The 20,865-nt window shown below is 42.1% G+C and overlaps 1 protein-coding gene across 2 annotated transcripts in view; it reads right to left on the reverse strand.

Moving 5' to 3' along the window:
* Positions 1-447: 447 nt before the first annotated feature.
* KIT (KIT proto-oncogene, receptor tyrosine kinase) overlaps positions 448-20,865 on the reverse strand; it is a 96,113-nt gene continuing 75,695 nt past the window's right edge. The window contains exons 8-21 of one of the 2 annotated variants that reach the window (XM_053577921.1): positions 18,109-18,223; positions 16,240-16,421; positions 14,669-14,775; positions 14,450-14,576; positions 14,069-14,173; positions 13,874-13,984; positions 12,144-12,294; positions 10,195-10,286; positions 9,575-9,702; positions 8,447-8,569; positions 4,978-5,089; positions 4,773-4,872; positions 4,337-4,442; positions 448-3,070 (exon numbers count right to left, since the gene is read on the reverse strand). In XM_053577921.1, coding sequence (XP_053433896.1) covers positions 2,942-3,070; positions 4,337-4,442; positions 4,773-4,872; positions 4,978-5,089; positions 8,447-8,569; positions 9,575-9,702; positions 10,195-10,286; positions 12,144-12,294; positions 13,874-13,984; positions 14,069-14,173; positions 14,450-14,576; positions 14,669-14,775; positions 16,240-16,421; positions 18,109-18,223 — 1,688 coding nt within the window. In that variant the 3' untranslated portion in view covers positions 448-2,941. Of the gene's footprint in view, positions 3,071-4,336; positions 4,443-4,772; positions 4,873-4,977; positions 5,090-8,446; positions 8,570-9,574; positions 9,703-10,194; positions 10,287-12,143; positions 12,295-13,873; positions 13,985-14,068; positions 14,174-14,449; positions 14,577-14,668; positions 14,776-16,227; positions 16,422-18,108; positions 18,224-20,865 lie in introns of both variants that reach the window. The other variant, XM_053577920.1, reaches the window with a different exon arrangement.

Here is a 20,865-nt window from a genome sequence, read left to right on the forward strand (position 1 = left end):
AAACCACTTTCTTGGGACTTCTAAAGGCAGGTGTGCCAATTACTCTTACATTAATTTTTAGACAATCTCTGTTAGAAGAGGTATGGAAATATGCCAGTTGTATTAAGTTAGACCACGATTTCCTGTTATTTGACTATTATTTTGCCAATAAAAATGGTGATTTCACATGAAGCACCCTAATAATGATCATAGCTGTGTGTAATTTTCGAAGTGTCTTCTACCTCTATTTTTCAATATAAAGAGATCTCAGATTATAAAAAGGAAATGATAAAACATAGCACATATGAAAGAAAATTCTTAATAAATGTTGGTTGAATCTTCAAGTATAATGTGCTGGATAGTCCTGCATATATTTTATGAAAACTGAGTACAAAACATTCTAATCTTAAGGTGAATGCTTTTAATATAAGTTAAATTTTGTTAGTTTGATATAATAAAAAAAATCCATTTGATTTATATATTTACATTTTTATTAGAATTCTTCAGAACTGTCAACAATTGGACAACATATGGGTAATAGAACACATGAAACACCAACACCCTTTACACTTACGCCATTTAATATTTACACATATAGTTACTGTATATATAAAAAATATCTTCAAGGACTCATGGGCTTAGGAATATTCAAAAGACATTATTGCTACATTTCAATATTTACAAAAAAAGCCACAAAATAATTTCAAACATTAAGCCACTGCAAAAGAAACATCTGATGTAAGAAAAAATTATAAAAATATAAACTTTCAAGAATATCCAAGACAAAACTCTTGATGAAGTGCCCCTGAAGTACCTAGGCGTCTACAGTTCACAGCCACTTTCACTATCATCGAAGTCAGCGGAAACACAAAGGGAGTTTCAGACGAAGTATGGCAAGAGCAACAGTCTCTCAGATGACAACACAACCCCCAAACCTGTTAACTTTGGGAAGGTGCGAAAGCACAGAACTCCAGTGCAAATGGTTACTTCCAGACAATGGCTACAGTTCTCTAAATGTGGTCTAAAGGACGTGGGGTGGGAGGAACCGTGAAGGTAACATACCTGAATCTTGCAAGACAACACACAAAGCTTGCCTTGTACACATTTACCTTTTATACTGGGCGGTGGAGGGGAAAAAACAGGTAAACTACAAGAATAATATCCAGGCTACAGTCTAAACTTCTAAAGGGTAAAATTTAAACATGTCTCAGTGGTACAGTAGCATTATATAAGGTCTAAGAAATGCGTACAGTATGTTAAGTCTAAATAACAGAGTGCCTTAAATGCAGATGGGCTGCAGTGAGGGACGGAAGCCTTTCGCTTCTTGCATGCCTCTATGGGAGCTTTTGGTGAGTTACTCCAGGAAGCTGCGTGCAGAGAAAACAGGGCAGTACTGATGATGAAAGCCAAGTTCTTCTTTGGGGATTGAAGGACCCACTTAGACTCAGGGCAAGAATACCTCCCAAAATACTTGTCTACACATTTGTGTGCATGCACACGCACGCACACACGCACACACACACACACACACCACACACTCTCTCTCTCTTATATAGATACTGGCCTGGTGTCCAGGACATGCCTGTAAAGGAGGCTGAATCTAAATGTTATCTCCTGCTACATAACAATCCAAGCCAAGACAGCACTGTCTTCTCACTCATGAGGAGTCATGCAGTCAGTCAGGAAGTTTTCCAGACAGTATCAAATCCATTGAATATAATGCCATTCTGAAGCTGGTGGGCTCGTTCTGGAGAATCTCCAGAGCAAGTTCATCAGCTAAAAGAGGAGATTTTCTTAAGATTGTGCTTGGCAGTTATATTTTTTTTCCTTAAAGTATTAACTGCTTCCTTTAAACTTATATGGCTCATAATCTAATGCACACACAGTGAACAGAAATGCTAGGATTGTATACAGATAACTAAACCTAGTGGGTTTGCCCCCTCAAATGTATGAACATGGACGATTTATAGAAGAATATATATACAAATGCTGGCTGGGGAGGCCTTCTCTCCAATTTAACTGCCTAAGAGCAAACTCTTATTTTTTGAATTTTATTATTATTTTTTGTCACTCTTATTATTATCACTTTGTCACTCTTGGTAGAGTGCCTTGGCGTCACAGCTCACAGCAACCTCAAATTCTTGGGATAAAGGGATTCTCTTGCCTGAGTCTCCAGAGTAGCTGTGACTACAGATATCCGCCACAATGCCCAGCTATTTTTAGAGACGGGGTCTCACTCTTGCTCGGGCTGGTCTCAAACTCATGAGCTCAAGCAATTCACCCACCTCAGCCTCTCAGAGTGCCAGCATTACCGGCGTGAGCCACAGCGCACTGCCTCAAACTCTTACTTTAAACCCAGGTCAGCAGTATAGTAGCTCACGCAGGAGTCTGCACTGAAGTGCCTTTGCTCAGGCCTAGGGAGTAAGCATGAATAAAGATTTTTCACGGCCTCTGCCTCAATCCCAGCATGAAATACTAGATTTCTTAAGTTCAGATGTTCACATGTGTCCTTTGCTCTAATAATATTGTTTTCCAGGGTTAGGTTTTAGCTTCTAATGCTGCATCATCCTATCACTCTGGATGGTTCAAGGCCAATGAGACTACTATCACTTACTCAGATTAACGATCAACCATATACTCTGAACAGAAATCAGAAAATCCTCGGAAAGAATTCTGGACATTCAGCCCATCCATCCCTCTCTTTTTCCAAATCAGAATATTTCTTTTTTCCTTGTTATAGTAGGAGCTACTTTGCTATTGGGAATATGTACATTTCGAACCTTTGCAATAGAATGGTGGCTGATGAAAAAAGTCACCGGCCACTAAAGTGTGCTTAGAAAGACAGGATTACAGTGGGTGCCACTACCCTGGAGTAGGGTGCAAGTCAAAAGAAAACAAAAGAACCACCAAGGAAGCTGAGAAACAGGGGTCATTCCTGCACCGGGGACCCCAACATTCCTGCTCAGATGTCTTCATGCACGAGCAGGGGCTGGGAGGAGGAGGCAGTGCTGCCGACGGAGTTGATCCTCACGGAATGGTCCACCACGGGGTGCTCAGGGTTGGGGTTGCAGTTTGCTAAGTTGGAGTAAATCTGCAGAAAATATGTACACAGTCAATGCACCAGTCCCTACAATGAAGAGGGCAGCAAAGGACACACTTACAGCATCAAAATCGCAAACACAACAGAGCCTCCATAGTTGACCACTATCTCTTTATACTGACCACCTCCTTCAGTGACCTAATTGTCACATACTGGACACGCACCACATGTACATGTAAGTACAATAGGTCTAATTCCCTATGTTGACCCAATTGTTACAGTGCTCATCTTGGGTGCTCATCTTACAGAGGTTCTCCTGTTACTGATAAAGACTCTTAAAGAAGAAAGAGGCGGTTTATGAGAACTGTGGCCCAAACTCAAATCATATGACAAAACAAATAACCCCCCCCCCCATTTCTCCCAAGGAAATCACTTTACACAAGAAGTGGTGGCAAAATGTGTAGGCTTAGCTCTTCTAATAGGACACATCTGGGAATAAGCACTTCTAACCTATTAAAAAGGTTTATGAAATCTCTATAGCCAACTACAACTCAACAGCCGATGTAATCTGCTAAGAAACCCACAGTCCTTCCAGGAATCTCCTGTCAAGAATTAAAGCAACTGAATTTTTAAGTTGAAATATGTTTTGACACCCAGAAAAACAAACTTTATCCCAAAAATATCAGTGGTGTGTTACCAGAAAAGATAGCTCCAAGCACACAGCCCAGAATAAAAACGGAGTCAAAGTAAGGATCACTAATTCTTCCTTAAAAGCAGAAGAGGAAAAAAATGGATTTAAATTTTCATTCCCCATCCCCAAATCACGGGGAGGGATCTTCCCAACTTCAAACAGCTCCTCTTTCTCTGTGGCTTGCGGGCATGACAGCTATCTGCCATTGTCTGGCTATGCTTGTTTGATCAGAAGGCTTATTTTACTGCAGTAACAAGCTGTCTTTTCTATGCTTTTCTTCTAGAGTTCATGTTACTTCACCCCTCAGGGGATGAATGGCCCAGACACATGAGAGGGAGAGCATGCCATCCCATGACCAGTATTTGGGGTGGGACGGAACATGGCAAATCCTTATGGAAACTTTTCCACACTTCTGAGTACAAAGCCCTTCCCCCTCCTCTTCTCACATCCTTCTTTGGCTCAGAACAGGGAGGCTGAGGAGAAAGAACTGGTTTCCACGGCTTTACTTTCCCCACCAGAAGCTGAATTTATAACCTAAGCCACAGAGAGAAGGGGTAGGGAGGTTAGTCCTTACCCCTAAAACCTGCAAAGGAAGACACACCTGGGACAGACAGAACCACACTCACATGACTGGTGCTATCTGAAATCTGCTTCTCTATCAGCTGAACGATCTGCTTGAATGTTGGCCTTTTTAGAGGATCAGCATCCCAGCAAGTCTTCATGATGTCATACCTGCAAAATGAGGGCCATTTACAGTCCTTCCCCAATGCCTTCAGCCTGTGGTCAGACGTGCACCATGCAACAACATCCACAGTAATTTCAGGCTCCACAACGGGCATACGGAATGACACGTGCACAAAACACAATACCACGTGTATGAAACGTTGCCAAAAGTTTGTTTTGGATGACAAGACATTATGAAAATAAACTACAAAAATAAAAAGGAACCAAGTGACATTTTCAAACTGTGCTGGTGAAAACCCTCAACATCTGGGTTTCTGTCTTTAAAAACCAAAATAAAAGGGGAAATGTGATCTAGAGGAAAAACGTCTTGGCCCTTACATTTCAGCAGGTGCGTGCTCAGGGCTGAGCATTCGGAAGCCTTCCTTGATCATCTTGTAGAACTTAGAATCGACTGGCATTCCAGGGTAAGGGCTGCTTCCTGAGGCACAAACGGTTTGCAAATCAGCGTTAATCACAACCAAGCAGGATGTTAATAAAACATTAGGAAGGCACATGAAGGAGTCTTTGGCAAGGATCGTTTTACCTAAAGAAAACAGCTCCCACAGAAAAATCCCATAGGACCAGACATCACTTTCAAATGTGTACACACAGTTGAAAATGCTCTCAGGTGCCATCCACTTCACAGGCAGACGAGCCTGTAATGGAAGCAAAACAAATTTAAAAGTGTTAGTTAAGAAGCTCAGAGAAAACCCCTATATACTAAAGATTCTTACAGATTTGCTCCTGCTGAAAGGTGGGGTGGGAACTTGAGCACCATCTCGCAAAGACCTTTAACATACACAATCTCAGATGATCCCAACCACCTCATAACAGGTGACTCACAATTACATTATCCTTGTTTTAAACATTGGGACACAGAGTCAATATAGCATGGTGATTAAGAGCACAGACATCCAGACAGCCAGACATTGGTCTGAACTCTGGTTCCACCCCTGACCTTGAGAGATGCAGAGATTTGTTAGACGCCCTTCTTCCTTAATGATAAAAACATGGCCTCCCAAGCCAGGACTACATTTCCCAGCCTCCTTTGCAGCCAGCTGGAGTCATGTGACTCAGTTTTGGCCACTAAGTTGTAAGCGCTGTAAGGCAGCTTCAGGAAAACATCCTTAAAAATATAGCTGGCACATGCCCTCTGCCGTCCTTGTCTGCTGATGTGATGTACTGGCTGTCCAGGTGGTGGTTATCCTGAACCATAAAGGTGGTCCAAGGAAAAATGGTCCTGGGCATTTCAGAGAACCTCTGTAGTCTGCATCAACCCTGGCCTGCTACCCCTAAACACTTTTTTCTTTTGAGTTTTCTGTCACAGGCAACCGAAACTATCCCTTCTTTTTCCTTAATGATAGAAACATGGCCCCCCACATCCAGGACCATATTTTCCAGCCTCCTTTGCAGCCAGCTGGAGTCAGGTAGTCAAAACTATCCCTCACTTATATGCTGGGAAGGTTACTTAAATATTAAGGCTCCATATCTTCTTCTGTAAAACCAAATTAACACTCCCAATCTCATGAAACCCACCCCCAGCATAAAAGCAAGTGCTCCATTAGCAAGAGGGGCTTGTGAAGACAATGCCTGTTCTCAGCTGGTGTCCCTACAGAGTCAGAGCTTGAATTCAGCAGCTGAGCCACTTGCTTGACCAGAATGCTTTCCACTAAAATTGAGCTAAACTTTCCATGACTATTCCTCTTACATATACTCTGGTTTCCTGCATCTTATAATCTACCGTAAAAAGCTAAATCAAGCCTTCTCTTAATCCATTTAGGATTGGAAACTGGGAAAACAGGTTTTTTTTTTTTTTTTTTTCCCTAGTCTAAAAGTTATTTTAGCCAGTTTTTATAAAAAAGGTTTCCGACATCCTTTTCTGGGTACTGTGATAAGCTGCTGTCAGGGCTCTTAACCTGAGATCCCAGGGCATCTTGCATTCAGGGGCCTGTGAATTTAAAGAGGAAAAAATTACATGCTTATTTTCACCAACTTCTAAATGAAGTCTGGCATTTCCTTGAATTACAAACAAGGGCAATAAACCAGGTAGTATTAGCAGTACCTGTAACTTTGACACCAACAGTAATCACAGATATCCCCATATCCTGTTCCAGTGCTTACAGGGATATCAATATTCACATTCAACACCACATTAAAAACACAGTAGTGTTTATAACCACAGCTAGAACTTGTTACTGTGTGTAATAAATACATGTATTGACATATCACATATTTACTTAACATTTTGATAACTACTTCAATGTAATTGCTTTTCTTGGTAATTCTGTGCATTTTACTTTAGGCATGTAAAACAGTATGCTGGCAAGGGCTCCACAGGCTCCCCTGGATGGAAGAGGCCACGGCATAAAAATGACCAAGATTGACGTGAAATGGAAGAACTTTAAGAACACTTGACCCAACACAGATTTTTCAGATGACTACAACGGTAAATTTGGGGGCATACCATATGAGTTTCCTTGTTTTTAACTTGTCCCATAAATTTTCTTTACGCCCTAGTTTGGTGAAAGCAATGTCTGTGATTGGTCAGTTCAACTGACTTCAGCTGCAGTGTCTGATGGGCAGCCCGGTGGGGCCTCGCCTCTCCTGTCAGTCCCAACTAAGCTAACCCAGAACAAGCTATTAAGAAACTGTGGCTTAACCCATAACCAGGGTCACCATTATTTACCTACAGGGAATAGTAAGAGTGTATGCCTGGCACAATTCTAAGCACTTTACGTAGTTAACTGATTTAATCCTCAGAATGACTTTGAGGCAGATGACACTGTTATTCCCAAGTGGAGAAAATTATCCAACACCAAGCTCATGTCTTGGATAATTCTTGACCACATGGGAACGCGTCGGGTCTGGCTCTGAATCTGCTATCCTCTTCCTCTTGCCCTTCTGTCCACATTTGGAGACCTGGATAATGAGCCACTGGTCATTCTTCCTTCCAAAATTGTCCAGGGATGGAAAGAGATTGTTTTATCGACACTCCTGATGTCTAACCTCGGGAGTCTTCCCAGAATGCATGTTTTGGTCAGGAGATAAACCGAGAACACTTCTACAGAACCAAGCGGAATACAGCCTACCCCTAGAGATGACGTAGTGATGAGGGAGAAAATACCACATTACCCTAAGGGACATAAAAATCCACCTTTAACAATAAATCTGGACTGTAGAAATGGACCTAAGAGAACAGGCAGAGAGGAATGTACAGGATGGTATGATTTTTTTCATACCAAATAGCTGCTGCTCTGGAAATCATGGGCTCTGGTTTGACCTGTGTCATCGCTGATAAAAATCACCAAAATAAACGGCTGCTTACTTCCTCCAACTTTAAAAATAGAAATACATTGTATTCTAGGGCATGGGTATAATAAAAATTGGAGGATATAATAAAAATTGGCAATAAAATGAAAGCATTCTGAAAAAACATTCACCATGTTCTACAAACCAATTGTTACTATTTATAAATCTATTTACTAGCTCTCCATTCATTACGAGATCCAACATTCTATATAGCTAACTTAAAACATGATCTTAGATTTTAATCCTTTTCATATAAATGCCAATCTAAAAAAAATCCTCCTGCTGTGACCTTCAGGTCCACATTTCTTACCCTTGAACAAAATCAAGTTCATTGCTATTCTCAGACTATAATGAAAATTAAGGCTATTTCTGTTTCCTTTGCATGCCCCATAATCACACAATTAGAATTAGGAATTCTATCATTGAATGTTAGTTGTAATAATGTTCAGCATACCATGCAAATTTTGCTAAAGTACACTTAATTTGACTGCTAAAATGTATGATATCTCAAGATAAGATTTACATGATGAAAATCACAGGCAATAATTTTTATCAAAAGATGAAACTAAAAATCCTTCAGTTAAGGTTGCAGCGAGCTGTGATGCATGCCAGCCTGGGGACAGAGGAAGGCCCTGACTCTCTTTAAAAAATAAATAAAAATAAAAGTCCTTTACAGGACTGTTAAGCAGAGGATGGGTACTCACATTTCCTTTCACCACGTAATTAGAATCATTCTTGATGTCTCTGGCTAGACCAAAATCACAAATCTTTGTGATTCGACCGTGAGTAAGCAGGATATTTCTGGCTGCCAAGTCTCTGTGAATACACTATTAGGTTAGAGGAGAAAAGAAAACCGTTTAAATCCATTTGAACTTTTAAATAGTAAAAACTACTTTTTAATACTAGAGTGCTGCCTATGTTATAAAAATCCAATACTTTTGTTTTACATGAAAGTACTTGGTATGCCAAAAATAAAAATCCAAATTATGCCTTGAATGATGTTCACATTTTGTTTCACATAATCAGGACCATAATTACCATAATCACTTTCAGAACCAATTCTAATAAATGCTTTTTTCATGTCAGGACTGCTTTCATTCATAGGAAAATACTTCAGAAATAGTCATATTTTTTAAACTGAAAATTCATTTTGCATGCATCTCTTTGAATGTCCTTTCAAAGAGTCTTTGCAACTTCAACTTGACATCTCCCAAGGATGCAAGGAAGAGGGTCTTTATTTCAGCCACCCTATATTCTCTCTTAGTTTGTAATTGTTTGGAAATGTCACCAATGGCATTTAAGGGGAGGATCTGAAACCTCGTCCTATTTGGTGAGTCCTGTTTCCTAGGGAATTGCTCTAGCCCTTTCACAGCCCCGTCCTCCTCAGTTTGGCTTCATCCTTCTCATCCCATCCCCACCCTGTTCCTGAACGTTTATTATTTTCTCTGACCCTTTATTCACCGATACCTCATAAGCCTTATTATAATATTTGGGGTCTGACTTCACATTTCACCAAGCATGGCAACCATAAGGTACCCACAGCTTTTGCTGACAAATGATTCTCTTCTGTCTTCTAGGAGCATAGCCTACATATACTAAAAGCCAAAAGTTTTCAATGAATTCACTACATATAAAAAAATATGCATAGAAAGCTCATTTAGACAGGCTTGCATTTTAAGGCTTATAAATTAGAACAGGAATTCCAAAGAGACAGCAGATGAAACATGAAGAAACTAAATTTCTTCTGCTCTTGGTCACCACACTTCAAAATGACACTCTGCACTCTAACTACGGCTCTGAAGGGCTCCATTCCTGGAATCACTCCCACTTACGTTCTTGGAGGCGAGGAAAGCCATGCCCTTTGCCACCTGGTAAGAAAAGCTCAGGAGGTCTTCCAGGTCCAGGGCCAACTCATCATCCTCCATGATGGCAGAGGTCACGTCTCTCTCTATGTAGGAGCCTGTTAAGAAGATAGGGATTTTCTTAGCAATTAAAACCTTAAAGATTAGGAAAAGATGGAAGGAAGGAAGGAAGGAAGGAAGGAAGGAAGGGAAGGAAGGAAGGGTGGGCAGTGAAATGACAATACCCAAGGCTGGTAATGAATAAACTAACGTGAACTTAGAGGCAAATCACCTCCCTGGTGCTGAGGGAAGGCAGAGATATTGAATCATAAAGTTAACATTCCACAGTCTTAGACTGGCTTACAAAATCCTTAGGGGAAAGGAATGGCAGATTAATGCAAAAATCCCATATATACAGTAAGATATTCAGATTAAAAAACAAAACAAAACAAAACATGCTTTAATCCCAAACACCTATTTGCAACCCTAGCTGCTGAGTCCACTGGCGCTGCCAGAGGACCCTGCTGTAAGGGAAAGCTGGCCGCTGCCAGGAACGACGTCACATCTGACAGCGGTGACCCTCTGTGTCCTCACGCTGGGCAGGTACCCACCTATTCGTGCAGATCTCCGTTTGTCTGCCTTGGTTGGGACAACGTAAGAAACTCCAGGTTTCATGTCCATGTATTCATTAGTGCTGTCACTGCTGCGGGAGAGGAAACACCATCAGGTCACGGCCGAATCACGCAGGAAACGCAGGAGAGTGCTAGCGAGCCATGCTCTGTCTCCCACCCACCTTGGTACAGAATGGACTGGTTTTTATTCCAGGAAAGCAGTATAAAGTTTGAATGAAGAGTTTAAAAACTTGTACCATGAGATATGAGTTGTCAAGATTCAGTATTAGGGTCCAATTCCCAGGAATTAGATGGGATTTTTGTGTTCAGTCAGAAGGGGGACTTGGGTTAGAAATGTCCTATCTATTGACACAGTGGATTTAACGGGAAACACAGAGCCAAAAACGTGATCCCACATTACTTCAAACTCTCTAAATTAGCCCCAGGAGCCCAGATTAAAAAAAAAAAAAAAAAGACAAAGACAAAGAACAAGCACTTCCAAGACGAGGCAGAGATTGTTAACGTATAGAGAGTGATGGAAGAGGGTTTAAAAAAACCAAGTTTGGTTCAGATAAACACCAATAATTTGGATGATATTCTGAACCATCTGGACCTCTTGAATCTGCAACATTTGGCTGGAGACTCTTCAAGATTTCTAGTACTTCCTGCTCCTGATTAGCATAGAAACACCATGACAACAATCTCCTTCTGAGTTGCTGGTGGTTCCAGTCCCATATGGGATCCCAAAGCACAAACAACATCACACAGGATTGAACAGCTCAGGCCCTTATTCCAGGAAGTTAAAAAGTGTACATTGGGCTGAGTGACTCTTTCAGAAGGCGGGCAAAGTAGCTCATTTCTTCATTCAAAGAGCCTATGCTCAGGAGAAACTAACAAAAGATGGTTTGCACAGTATTTTACTAACCCTTTCAACTAAAACAGGATTTAAAAAACATAAAGAGCTTCACCTGGGGTTTTCAACTTTAGCCCGAGGTACAGAAAATGGCTTTAAGAGGTAAGTGCCCACCAATACTATTTACAGAAGTCCACTTGAGGGCCCCAGTGTTATGAGTTTTGGAAACTCCACCTTGAAACATAGGGGATACAGAGGGAATCAAACCGGAGGGGAGAGCTCTACCACACAGCTGCAGTGACAGAGCACACGGGAGATGGACCCGAGAACATGGCTTCCGTGGGACCAGGTGAGTCTAGGAGTTCTTCAGTGGTGGATCTTGGTAACATTGCAAAAACAAGAACGGGCAAGGTATGGCAGAGAATTCTGTTCTGGTTATAAAGCAGACTAATTCTCCTTAAAGGGTCCCAGAGCTCTATATATACCATTCAAATTCAGAATGGCATTCGTGATGACAGACCTGAGAACAAGGTCCAGAGTTTAAAGCATGCACTCAAGGGGTCGTGTCTCTTGCCAGCATGGTGAATTAAGCGGGGTTGGGGAGGAGGGAACATGGACATAATTCAGAGGTAGATGGCAAAAAGCCTCAATATGTTCAGAGTGTTCTGCCAAAGGTCTGAAAGGACTTGACTGTGACAGCGTGACAGGCTGCAGCATTTCCCCTACAAACAGAATCTCACTGTAAAGATGCACACACCACCAAGCTCAACAGTATAAATGGAAACGCACACGAGGACAGAGCCATAAGAGAGACAGACGGGAAACTCATTCAGCACACAGAACTAAAGCTTAGAGAGAAGTACTAAAGGTGCATTTTTAAAAAGTCAGCAGAAATCTATGTTTAACACAGCCTGAATCTTTAAAAACACTATTTGAACTTTTGAAGCTGTTAATCAAATTTAAATGATTTAATAATTTCAATGTCGCACCTCAGAGTACCTCAGTTCAGTTTCCAAAGAGTCTGCCTTGATTGCAAACCCTCACGACCCCACACGCTGCCTGTCAACAGCTGCCTGTTTATGCCAATCCGTCTTACCAGGTCGACTCCTTTGAATGTAGAAGGTTCTTATAAAGTGCTGCTTCTGCGTGATCTTCCTGCTTTGAGCAAATAAATGAATCACGTTTTCGTCTCAAAAAATTCAAAAGATCACCATAGCAACAATATTCCGTAATGACCAAGGTGGGCCCTGTGAGCACATAAGAAAAGGTTAGAAAGAGGTGAGACATATAGATAATGCTGCTTCCCATAAAAATACCCAAGGGTGTTCGTGGTCATGGTCATGAACATTCAGCTTCAATGGCTAAGCTTACCTAGTCCCTGTATAATTCTAGCTATTAACATCATTTGTCAAAAGAGCAGCGTGATGTGAAGACACAAAGCCAGCAAACCTCTTTCTGCCTGAATTTCTAACTGATGTTAGTGTTTGGGGCCAGGCATGACTGCTGGTTTTACAGACAGAAGTTAACTGCTCTCACAGGTTCCACTCCTCACCACGCTTCCTACACGAATCCTTTGATTCACTTCTGCTTACAGCAGGGCCTTGCGCACTCTGTAAGGTTATTATGGAAATGGTGAAGTGTACAAACTGCAGCAGGGTGGGAAAAATCAGCCCCACAGAGCAGCCCGCCGAGATGAGACTGAAAAGTAGGCAGAAACCCAGAATAATCCATGTTCTGAGCACTACTAGTCCAACATTTGTTTGCTGTTGTGAATACTTAGAGCTGTAGTTTTGAAGTAACAGGCAACTAATTAACTTGGGTAGAAATTTTCTCATGAACAATTCATGATGTGGTGAAGTGACATTTGTGGGGGTTGTGTTAAGATGTTATACAAAGCTGTCAACTGTGCTGAAGATCTCTCCAGATCACCAGGAACAGCTCATTTTGCAAATCTCTGTTCCTTCAGACCAAAAACCTTCTGAAAACACCATGGACATCCTTAATGGGGACCTCAACTGAGGTTCTGATTGGAAATTTATTTTTACAAAAGTGAAACGTTTGCTTTATTTGGTATATGTTGGAGAACTGATAGGCTTTGAGACCTGTTTTAAATTATGTTATGGAAATGATCGCTAACCCTTTTAGTGACTAAGTCTGATTCAGCAATACACAAAGCTTGCAAGATAGGAATTCTCTTGCAGGTGAGAGGAGAAAATCAAGACTTCGGTTAAAGTTGCTGATGTTGCACATACAACAGTAACTTGGCTCACTTACCTTATGATGATAAAACTAAAATCTGCTTTTTTTTTTTTTCTAAGATAGGGTCTTACTCTGTCACCAAGGCTAGAGTACAGTAGCGTCACCATAGCTCACTGCAGCCTCCAACACTGAGACTCAAGAAATCCTCCTGCCTTAGCCTTCCGAGTAGATGGGACTATAGGTGCATGCCACTATGTCTGACTAATTTTCCCTTTGTTTTGCAGTTTTTGGCCGGGGCCGGGTTTGAACCCACACCTCCAGCATATGGGGCCGGTGCCCCACCCCTCTGAGCCACAGGCACTGCCCCCATTTTTTTTTTTTTTATAGAGATGGGGTTTTGCTCTTGCCCAGGCTGGTCTCAAACTCCTGAGCTCAAACAATCCTCCCAGAGTGCTAGGAGTGCAGGCCTGAAATCTCAAGAACAATAAAGAAACAAAATCTAGTAAGAAAGGGACAAATTGGGTAAAAATATTGCAAGCTGTTTATAATCAAAAGCATTGTCAAAATCATATTGCCATCCTTTGAAAACCTGACAGACAATAAAAGGCAACTCAGACATGGCTGTACCTCCAATGGTGCATGCGCCGAGAAGGTTCACAATGTTCATATGATTACCCAGGTAGCTAAGGACTTTGAGCTCAGACATCAGGGCTTCTCGTTCCGTTAAATGGGCACTTGCTAAAATTAGAAACATCTTATTTTAGTGGAAATAAAATTAGGCAAAATGACGCTGAGTGTGTGCAGCGGCCTGCCGAGACTCACGTTTGAGCATCTTCACAGCCACGGTCATAGCCGAATCGGACTTATTTAAGCCATACGCAGTTGCCTCAACGACTTTCCCAAAGGCGCCAGCCCCCAAAGTTTTCCCTTTAAAAAGGAGGACAACAAGGTCAGAGGTGGTAGGGGTGGGGCGGGGGGGACCAAAGGTCCATTTGTATAATTTTGAAATCAGAAAAAGAATCAAAGATAATTTGTCTAAAAGCATTTCCCTATAATGTTTTCTACGCCAAGCCTATTAACGGTGGTGGTGAAATTTCGCAGAAAACAATGAAACAGGTGGAACAAAGCAAAGGAAGCATTGGGGTTCCCTAAAGTCACGTGCACACAAAATGGTTATGTGGAAAGCCCCTGTTTCATACTGACCAAAACTCAGCCTGTTCCTGGGAAACTCCCACTTGTGATCATAAGGAAGTTGTGTTGGGTCTATGTAAACATAATTGTTTCCATTTATCTCCTCAACAACCTTCCACTGTACTTCATACATTGGCTTCTGGATGGGAGAGAGAGAAAGACAGATTATCTTTTAATGATTAACATCCTGGTCATTACAGCACTCAGGGGAGAGAGCAAATCAATGGTTACCTGTACATATTTGTAGGTGAGAATCATCACAATGACACACATCATACCAGCTACTACCACGAAGCCGATCAGCAGAGGGGTGAACAGGGTGTGGGAGTGGATTTGCTCTAAAATGAAAGGAAATGTGAGGACACACACCTTTAGAAGGACAGGACCTCTACCTCTGCTGTTGCTGCTCATCCCCAAACTGAGCCTCCCGCAGCTCGCCCATGGCTGGACGCGAGGCTGCGCGCCTCTCAGCTCCGCTCCTGGACACACTGCACTCCTCAGTCAGCGACTCTTTAGAAATACAACTTTAAGCCAGAGTGGAAGGAACAGAAGTTAAGACTTCTGTAGCATTTGAATAATGTTATGCTGTTTTTCAATGAAAAGCAACATCTGAATGAATTTTGTACCTCTATCAAATTCCTGCCGTGTATAGCTATAAAAAGGATATGAATGGTTATATTTTCTCCTTCAGAGTGTCCTGTATTTTTCAGATTTTCCACATTGAGCATAACTGTCTTTCATAACCAAGAAAAAATTTTTCTTTTTTTTGAGACAGTCCTATCTTTTGCCCTAGGTAGACTTCGATGGCATCATAGCTCACAGCAACCTCAAACTCTTGGGCTCAAGCAATCTTCCTGCTTCAGCCTCTCAAATAGCTAGGACTACAGGTGACCACACAATGCCTCATGAGTTTTTCTATTTTTAGTCTTGCTCTTACTCAGGCTGGTCTCAAACTTCTGAGCTCAAGCAGTCTGCCTGCCCGGGCCTCCCAGAGTGCCAGGATTACAAGTGTGAGCTACCATGACTGGCCCAAGAAAAGACATTTTTCAAAGTGATTTTTTCATTGCCTTGGCTGAAAAATCAATGATGTAGAACAATGTATGATTCTTCCACTAATTATTCAAAAACTGAGAAAATAAAGCACTATCTGGTACTTGTCTTTGCCAACTCAAAAAAACAAAAACTGAACTCTAAAAACTTAGGTGCCCCATTTGACTGTCTTCTAACCTTATACCAGTTCATCAAGTCTCCATAAGGATCATTTAACTCATGTTAAGAGAGCAAGTCAGTTGTGAATCAAATTTTAATGATTTTAAAGAAACAACTAGCTGACGACTCCATAAAAGATCTCGGTAAATTTCTGATATAGTGTCCAGCAAAGTTTAAAATACTTCATTTTAAATATCTGACATTTTAAACTGAAATTAAATTTTAAAATGTTCTGTTAAATTATTCCCCTAGGTGCTGTCTCTACCCCCCTCTTAATGGCGACAACTGTAAATAAACAATTAATGATGCACATATTATATATAGAAAGATACACACGTGTGCACAGACATGCACACACATAAAATATATAAAGTAGCATGGTTTACATTACTCTGGCAATAGCACACACTCTCTTAACAAAGTAGTATGGAATGAAACTCGGTGGCAGAGTGAGGACAGCATGGTGTGACACAGGTGTTACCAGAAATGACACGGCCAATGTTGGAATGGATTCAAAACCATGACTGATATGGTAGACAGAGCCTAAATATCCCCTTAAATTGGATTAAAAAGAAATATACCTTTGTTGTTACCTTTAAATGCAAAGTTAAAATAGGCAGAAGTCTTGCCCACATCGTTGGAGGCCTTACACTCAACCGTGCCATTGTGCTTGAATGCACTAGAATCTATGGAGCTCTGAACCACCAGTCTGCCGAAGGGTGGCCCGGATGAGTTCTGGGTCTGTACACCCACTGGCAGTACAGGAGCTGAGCATCTAGGACAAGAAAACAACAGGCAAGACTCACTCTAGGAGAAGAAATAAATACGTGAGACACTTAAAGCAAGAGGTTCACACTCAATAAAAAATCTCCTTTTACAGCAGTCAGTGTCTGATAAGGAATGGGCGCTCTCGTGGTCAGGTAAGCAGTCAGTGTCTGATAAGGAATGGGCGCTCTCGTGGTCAGGTAAGCAGTCAGTGTCTGATAAGGAATGGGCGCTCTCGTGGTCAGGTAAGCAGTCAGTGTCTGATAAGGAATGGGCGCTCTCGTGGTCAGGTAAGCAGTCAGTGTCTGATAAGGAATGGGCGCTCTCGTGGTCAGGTAAGCAAGAAAAGCACCGTGGATGTGAAGAAAGAGCAGAGGAGGGCTGGAATCTGGACCAGCTGCCTCAGCTCTGCAAGGCTTAGTCCCTGCAGGGGTAAACACCGTCGCAAGGGTTCCTGAAAAGACTGGAAGTGAAAGACTTAAAGAGGCTGGGATATATGCTGGTACACAGTAGATGGTTATAGAAAAAAAAAAAAAAAAACCTTCAAAGGGAGTGTGAACGGCTGAAATGAAACACTCACAGCAAGGACCACAGCTGGAGGCTCTGAGCAGAGCGAGCTGGGCTGTACTGCAGGTGGCAAAGACCACCGCCACCATGAGGGACCCTTTCCAGGGACCCTGGACACTCCATTCCACATGCCCAGCCATTTCCTACTCCCTTCTTGACACCTACGTAAGTTAGTCAGGTACTCTGTTCCTTGTCTATCCCTACAACTAGAACACAAACTCATAAAGGCGGAGACTCATGTGCATTTTGTCCATGAGAACAGCGCCCCGGTGCCCAATGGGCACTCTACAAATATTTGCTGAATGAATGCCCGTAACTACTGGGGTTGCTTCCATTGTGGGCCTGCTTTCCAGGGCTCTTCAACCCTCCTTACTCCCCCAAAAGAATACATTCTACTAAAACTCAGCTGAAAACAATAATCATATGTAACCTCTTCTGACTATTCCAGGAAAAATAAGATTTCCACTATCAACTGGGCTACCTGATCGTGATGTTAGACTGCGCTTTTAAAGCCTGAGTATATAATAGCAACTGATGGATAAAAACAGACCCCATTTTCAACTTCAAATAATGCAAAAGGACAATTTAAGGCTTCAGTGTGCATTATGAGGGAGAAGGGGTACAGGCCAGATGTTCTCTGCTCAGGAGCTGGGCACCCAGTCAAGGAGAAACCCTTCTGAAAACAGGTCGCTTACAGACACCATCTGTATGTTGTAATTGCTCCATCGTTACTTTTTGGTGACTTGGCAATTAACTTCTGAGGTAATTTTTTCATGATAACTACAACCACATTTCCCACACACATTACCTCCTGTGTGTAGAATGGAAATCTAATTACTCTGTCCTGCAAAATTGCTTTATCTACCTGCAGGCTAGAAATTGCATGATAAATCCAAAAAGATAACCACCAAAATAGAGAAGTCATTCAGTAATCATTTTTCAGCAAACGAAATTAATGTTGACCAAGAAAAATATACCAATCATCCCCTCTAAAAAGCCACATGGCTAGGAAACAATAATAATACTCAAAACGAAGCTTTAAAAAAATCATGAAAACACATTTGAAATTCAACTGAATTGCAATCTTTCCCTTCTGCATTTTAAGCAGTGCCAAAAAAACAGTCGCTCACCTCTGCTCAGTTCCTGGACAAAAGTACCAATCTATGGTGGGCTCAGGGAACCCGGCAGCCACACACTGGAGCATGCCATTCATGAGCCTGTCGTAAGTCAGGATTTCTGGTTTTGCTGCAAGAAGAGAGAAGTAACCATGTGTCAGCATGTGGGAAAACAGCAAGACTCGCTCTTCTCCCTTCCCAATCCTTAGAACCTTCTCGAGACCATCAAGGAGCCTGAGCGAAGGGGTTGTTTAAAAAGAAGAATCCGAATCAGCAAGTGGAAGGCACAGGGAGGCAGATGTCAGGTCAACCCCAAAAGGCTTTCACAGGTCCAGCCTCCCTGCCCTGGTGGGAACCGCCCCTCGGGATGCAGAGCCCTGGGAGAACTCTGTTCCCGGGATGGTGACTGAAGGACCCCTGGCAGGATTCCTGCTTCCCGTGAGGGAATCTCAAAACTGCTTCTAACCAAGACTCTAAGATTCCAATCTGCTGTAAAGGTGAAAATCCTGCTTAACGGATTCTTGCCAATGGGATTTAAAGTTATTATACCTGCCACAGGAATTTCAAATCACTGTGGGAACTGGAATGGATAGAATTAGAAGCTGTTACAAGGAAAAGCAAAGCCCTGCTCTTCCTCTCTCACAAATTTTCTCCTTTTAGAAGGTGGAAGGGGTGGCGCTGATAAAGATCTGAATCACCCTATTTAGAAAGAAGTGAAAAACTAATACTAAAATACAATGCAGGCTTTGAACTCCAAACTCAAAACATGAACAGAAAATTAGAAGAGAAAACCAGCCCAACAATTTCATTCACATATATGTGAATCTGAATATAATCATCAAAAAAATAAATTGTATCAGCAAGAAGGCTCTAATTTGACATTTCTGTGGAACTACAATCATCAACAGATATTCGAGAATTTCAAATTTTCAAAATCATTTCTGCAGCAAAAAGAAGATGAACTTTTTACGTTCAGTTGTTCTAATAGCAATAGCAGCAGGAGTCTGACCCTCTGAGGATGAGTAAGTTAAACTGTGAGCATCTCGATGGCAGAAATGGGGGTGTGGAGACGCTGATGGCATCGACTCCAAGCACCGAGCTACAGTGTGTGTGCGCGGGGACAGGCACCCTGGACAGACTTGAGGACCAGCCCCTTCGCTTACCACTTCTTTGACCTTGAGAAAGTTTCTGAATCTCTCTCTCCACTTGTTTCCTCAACAGAAATGAGAGGAAAATGTAAAATAAGAGTAATAACAGTACCTATCTCATAGGGATGCTGAAACAGTTAAATGAGATGGAGCACACAAGACTCAAGAACGATTCCTAGAAATGCATCGTTTGTCATCAATTATTATTACTGATTCCATGTTCTTTTCTAATCATCCTCCTTGGTTAATCAAGTTTGCCTCATTACTTGCCACTCTAAATAGTTTCTCTAATGATCTAAAAACTGTTTAAAATGGCCTGATAAGGTGTATGTTTAACCTGATGGACTGGGAATTCAACACCAATTACGTTGCAACTGATACGGAAAATAGATGTGGTGAGGAGGAAAGACTGACAGACGAGAACCTCAGGAAGTTTATTTCCCCAAAGGAAGGTAGCACTGATAAAAGATGTCTTAAAGAAGAAGCTCTCAGCACCTCACCTCCTGGAGGCAAAAGAGTTGGCAGGGACCAGAGTGTCCCCATGCATGACAGACCTTGGCAGGGACCAGAGTGTCTCCATGAATGACATGACACACCCGCCTGTCACTCAACCTGGCCCTGCTGATGGGCAGACCATTTGGCGACTACACACAAAAAGAGCAACTCTCCAGAACAATCTCAAGGTAGGGGCATCCTTGAGAATTTGGATCCAATGCCAGCTTTCACAAATAGAGCAAGAAAACAAGCCATCGTCTTGCAAAAGCATCCATCTGGCTAGTTGTTTAATTATCACGGGCAACTGTGTGATCAGGCTGAAAAGTAGGGCATAACACAAAGAATCAGTGGACCCTTAGGAGAATGCTACCTGCTAGAGACTGCAGGTGCCATACGGGGGGTGGGGTCTCTCCAGACTCAGTTGAAGTGTCACTTCTTTTTTGAAGGAACCTCCTACTCCTTGAAGCCAAGTTGGTTGGTCTCTCGCCTTACCTCCAAAGCTCTGAAGAGCACCTGACACTGTTAGGAAAGGTCTTGGTCTGCCTCTGCCACCTGCCCAGGCATTCTCAAGGTCAAGAGCCTTTCTTACTGACTGAGCCTTTAACTTGTAGCGCAGAGTCCTCTGCCACCTGACTAGGCATTCTCAAGGTCAAGAGCCCTTCTTACTGACTGAGACTTTAACTTGTAGGGCAGAGTCTGACCCACAGTGGACCCGCTGAATGGGTAAAAACCCACCCAGAGGAACAAGTCTTCTGGATTCCAAAGGCATACAGTTAGAACAAGAAGGGACCTGCTGGTGACTTTCCTAGGTAGGGGAGCTCTTTATACTACTCTTACAAAAGAGGGCCATAAGGTAAGAAATCAACATGTATGCCTGGCCCTGTGAGATTTTTCGTACCAGGATTAGTGGTGAGAGGAAAGGGTCTGCACATAGATAGCAGAGATAACCAGACAGAACTTGAACATGAATCAAGTTCACAAGACAGACTTTCTCAGACCTACATTTCCTTTTATACTCACACTCCTAATGCCCGTAGTGCCACATGATGGATTCAGTAGAACTGTTAACTCAAAAGGAAAAGGATGACAGTGGTCATCTCTGGGTGGTGGGACTATGAATAAATTAGAA

The sequence above is a fragment of the Nycticebus coucang genome, chromosome 23 (assembly GCF_027406575.1).
Source record: "Nycticebus coucang isolate mNycCou1 chromosome 23, mNycCou1.pri, whole genome shotgun sequence".
Taxonomy (NCBI): domain Eukaryota; kingdom Metazoa; phylum Chordata; class Mammalia; order Primates; family Lorisidae; genus Nycticebus; species Nycticebus coucang.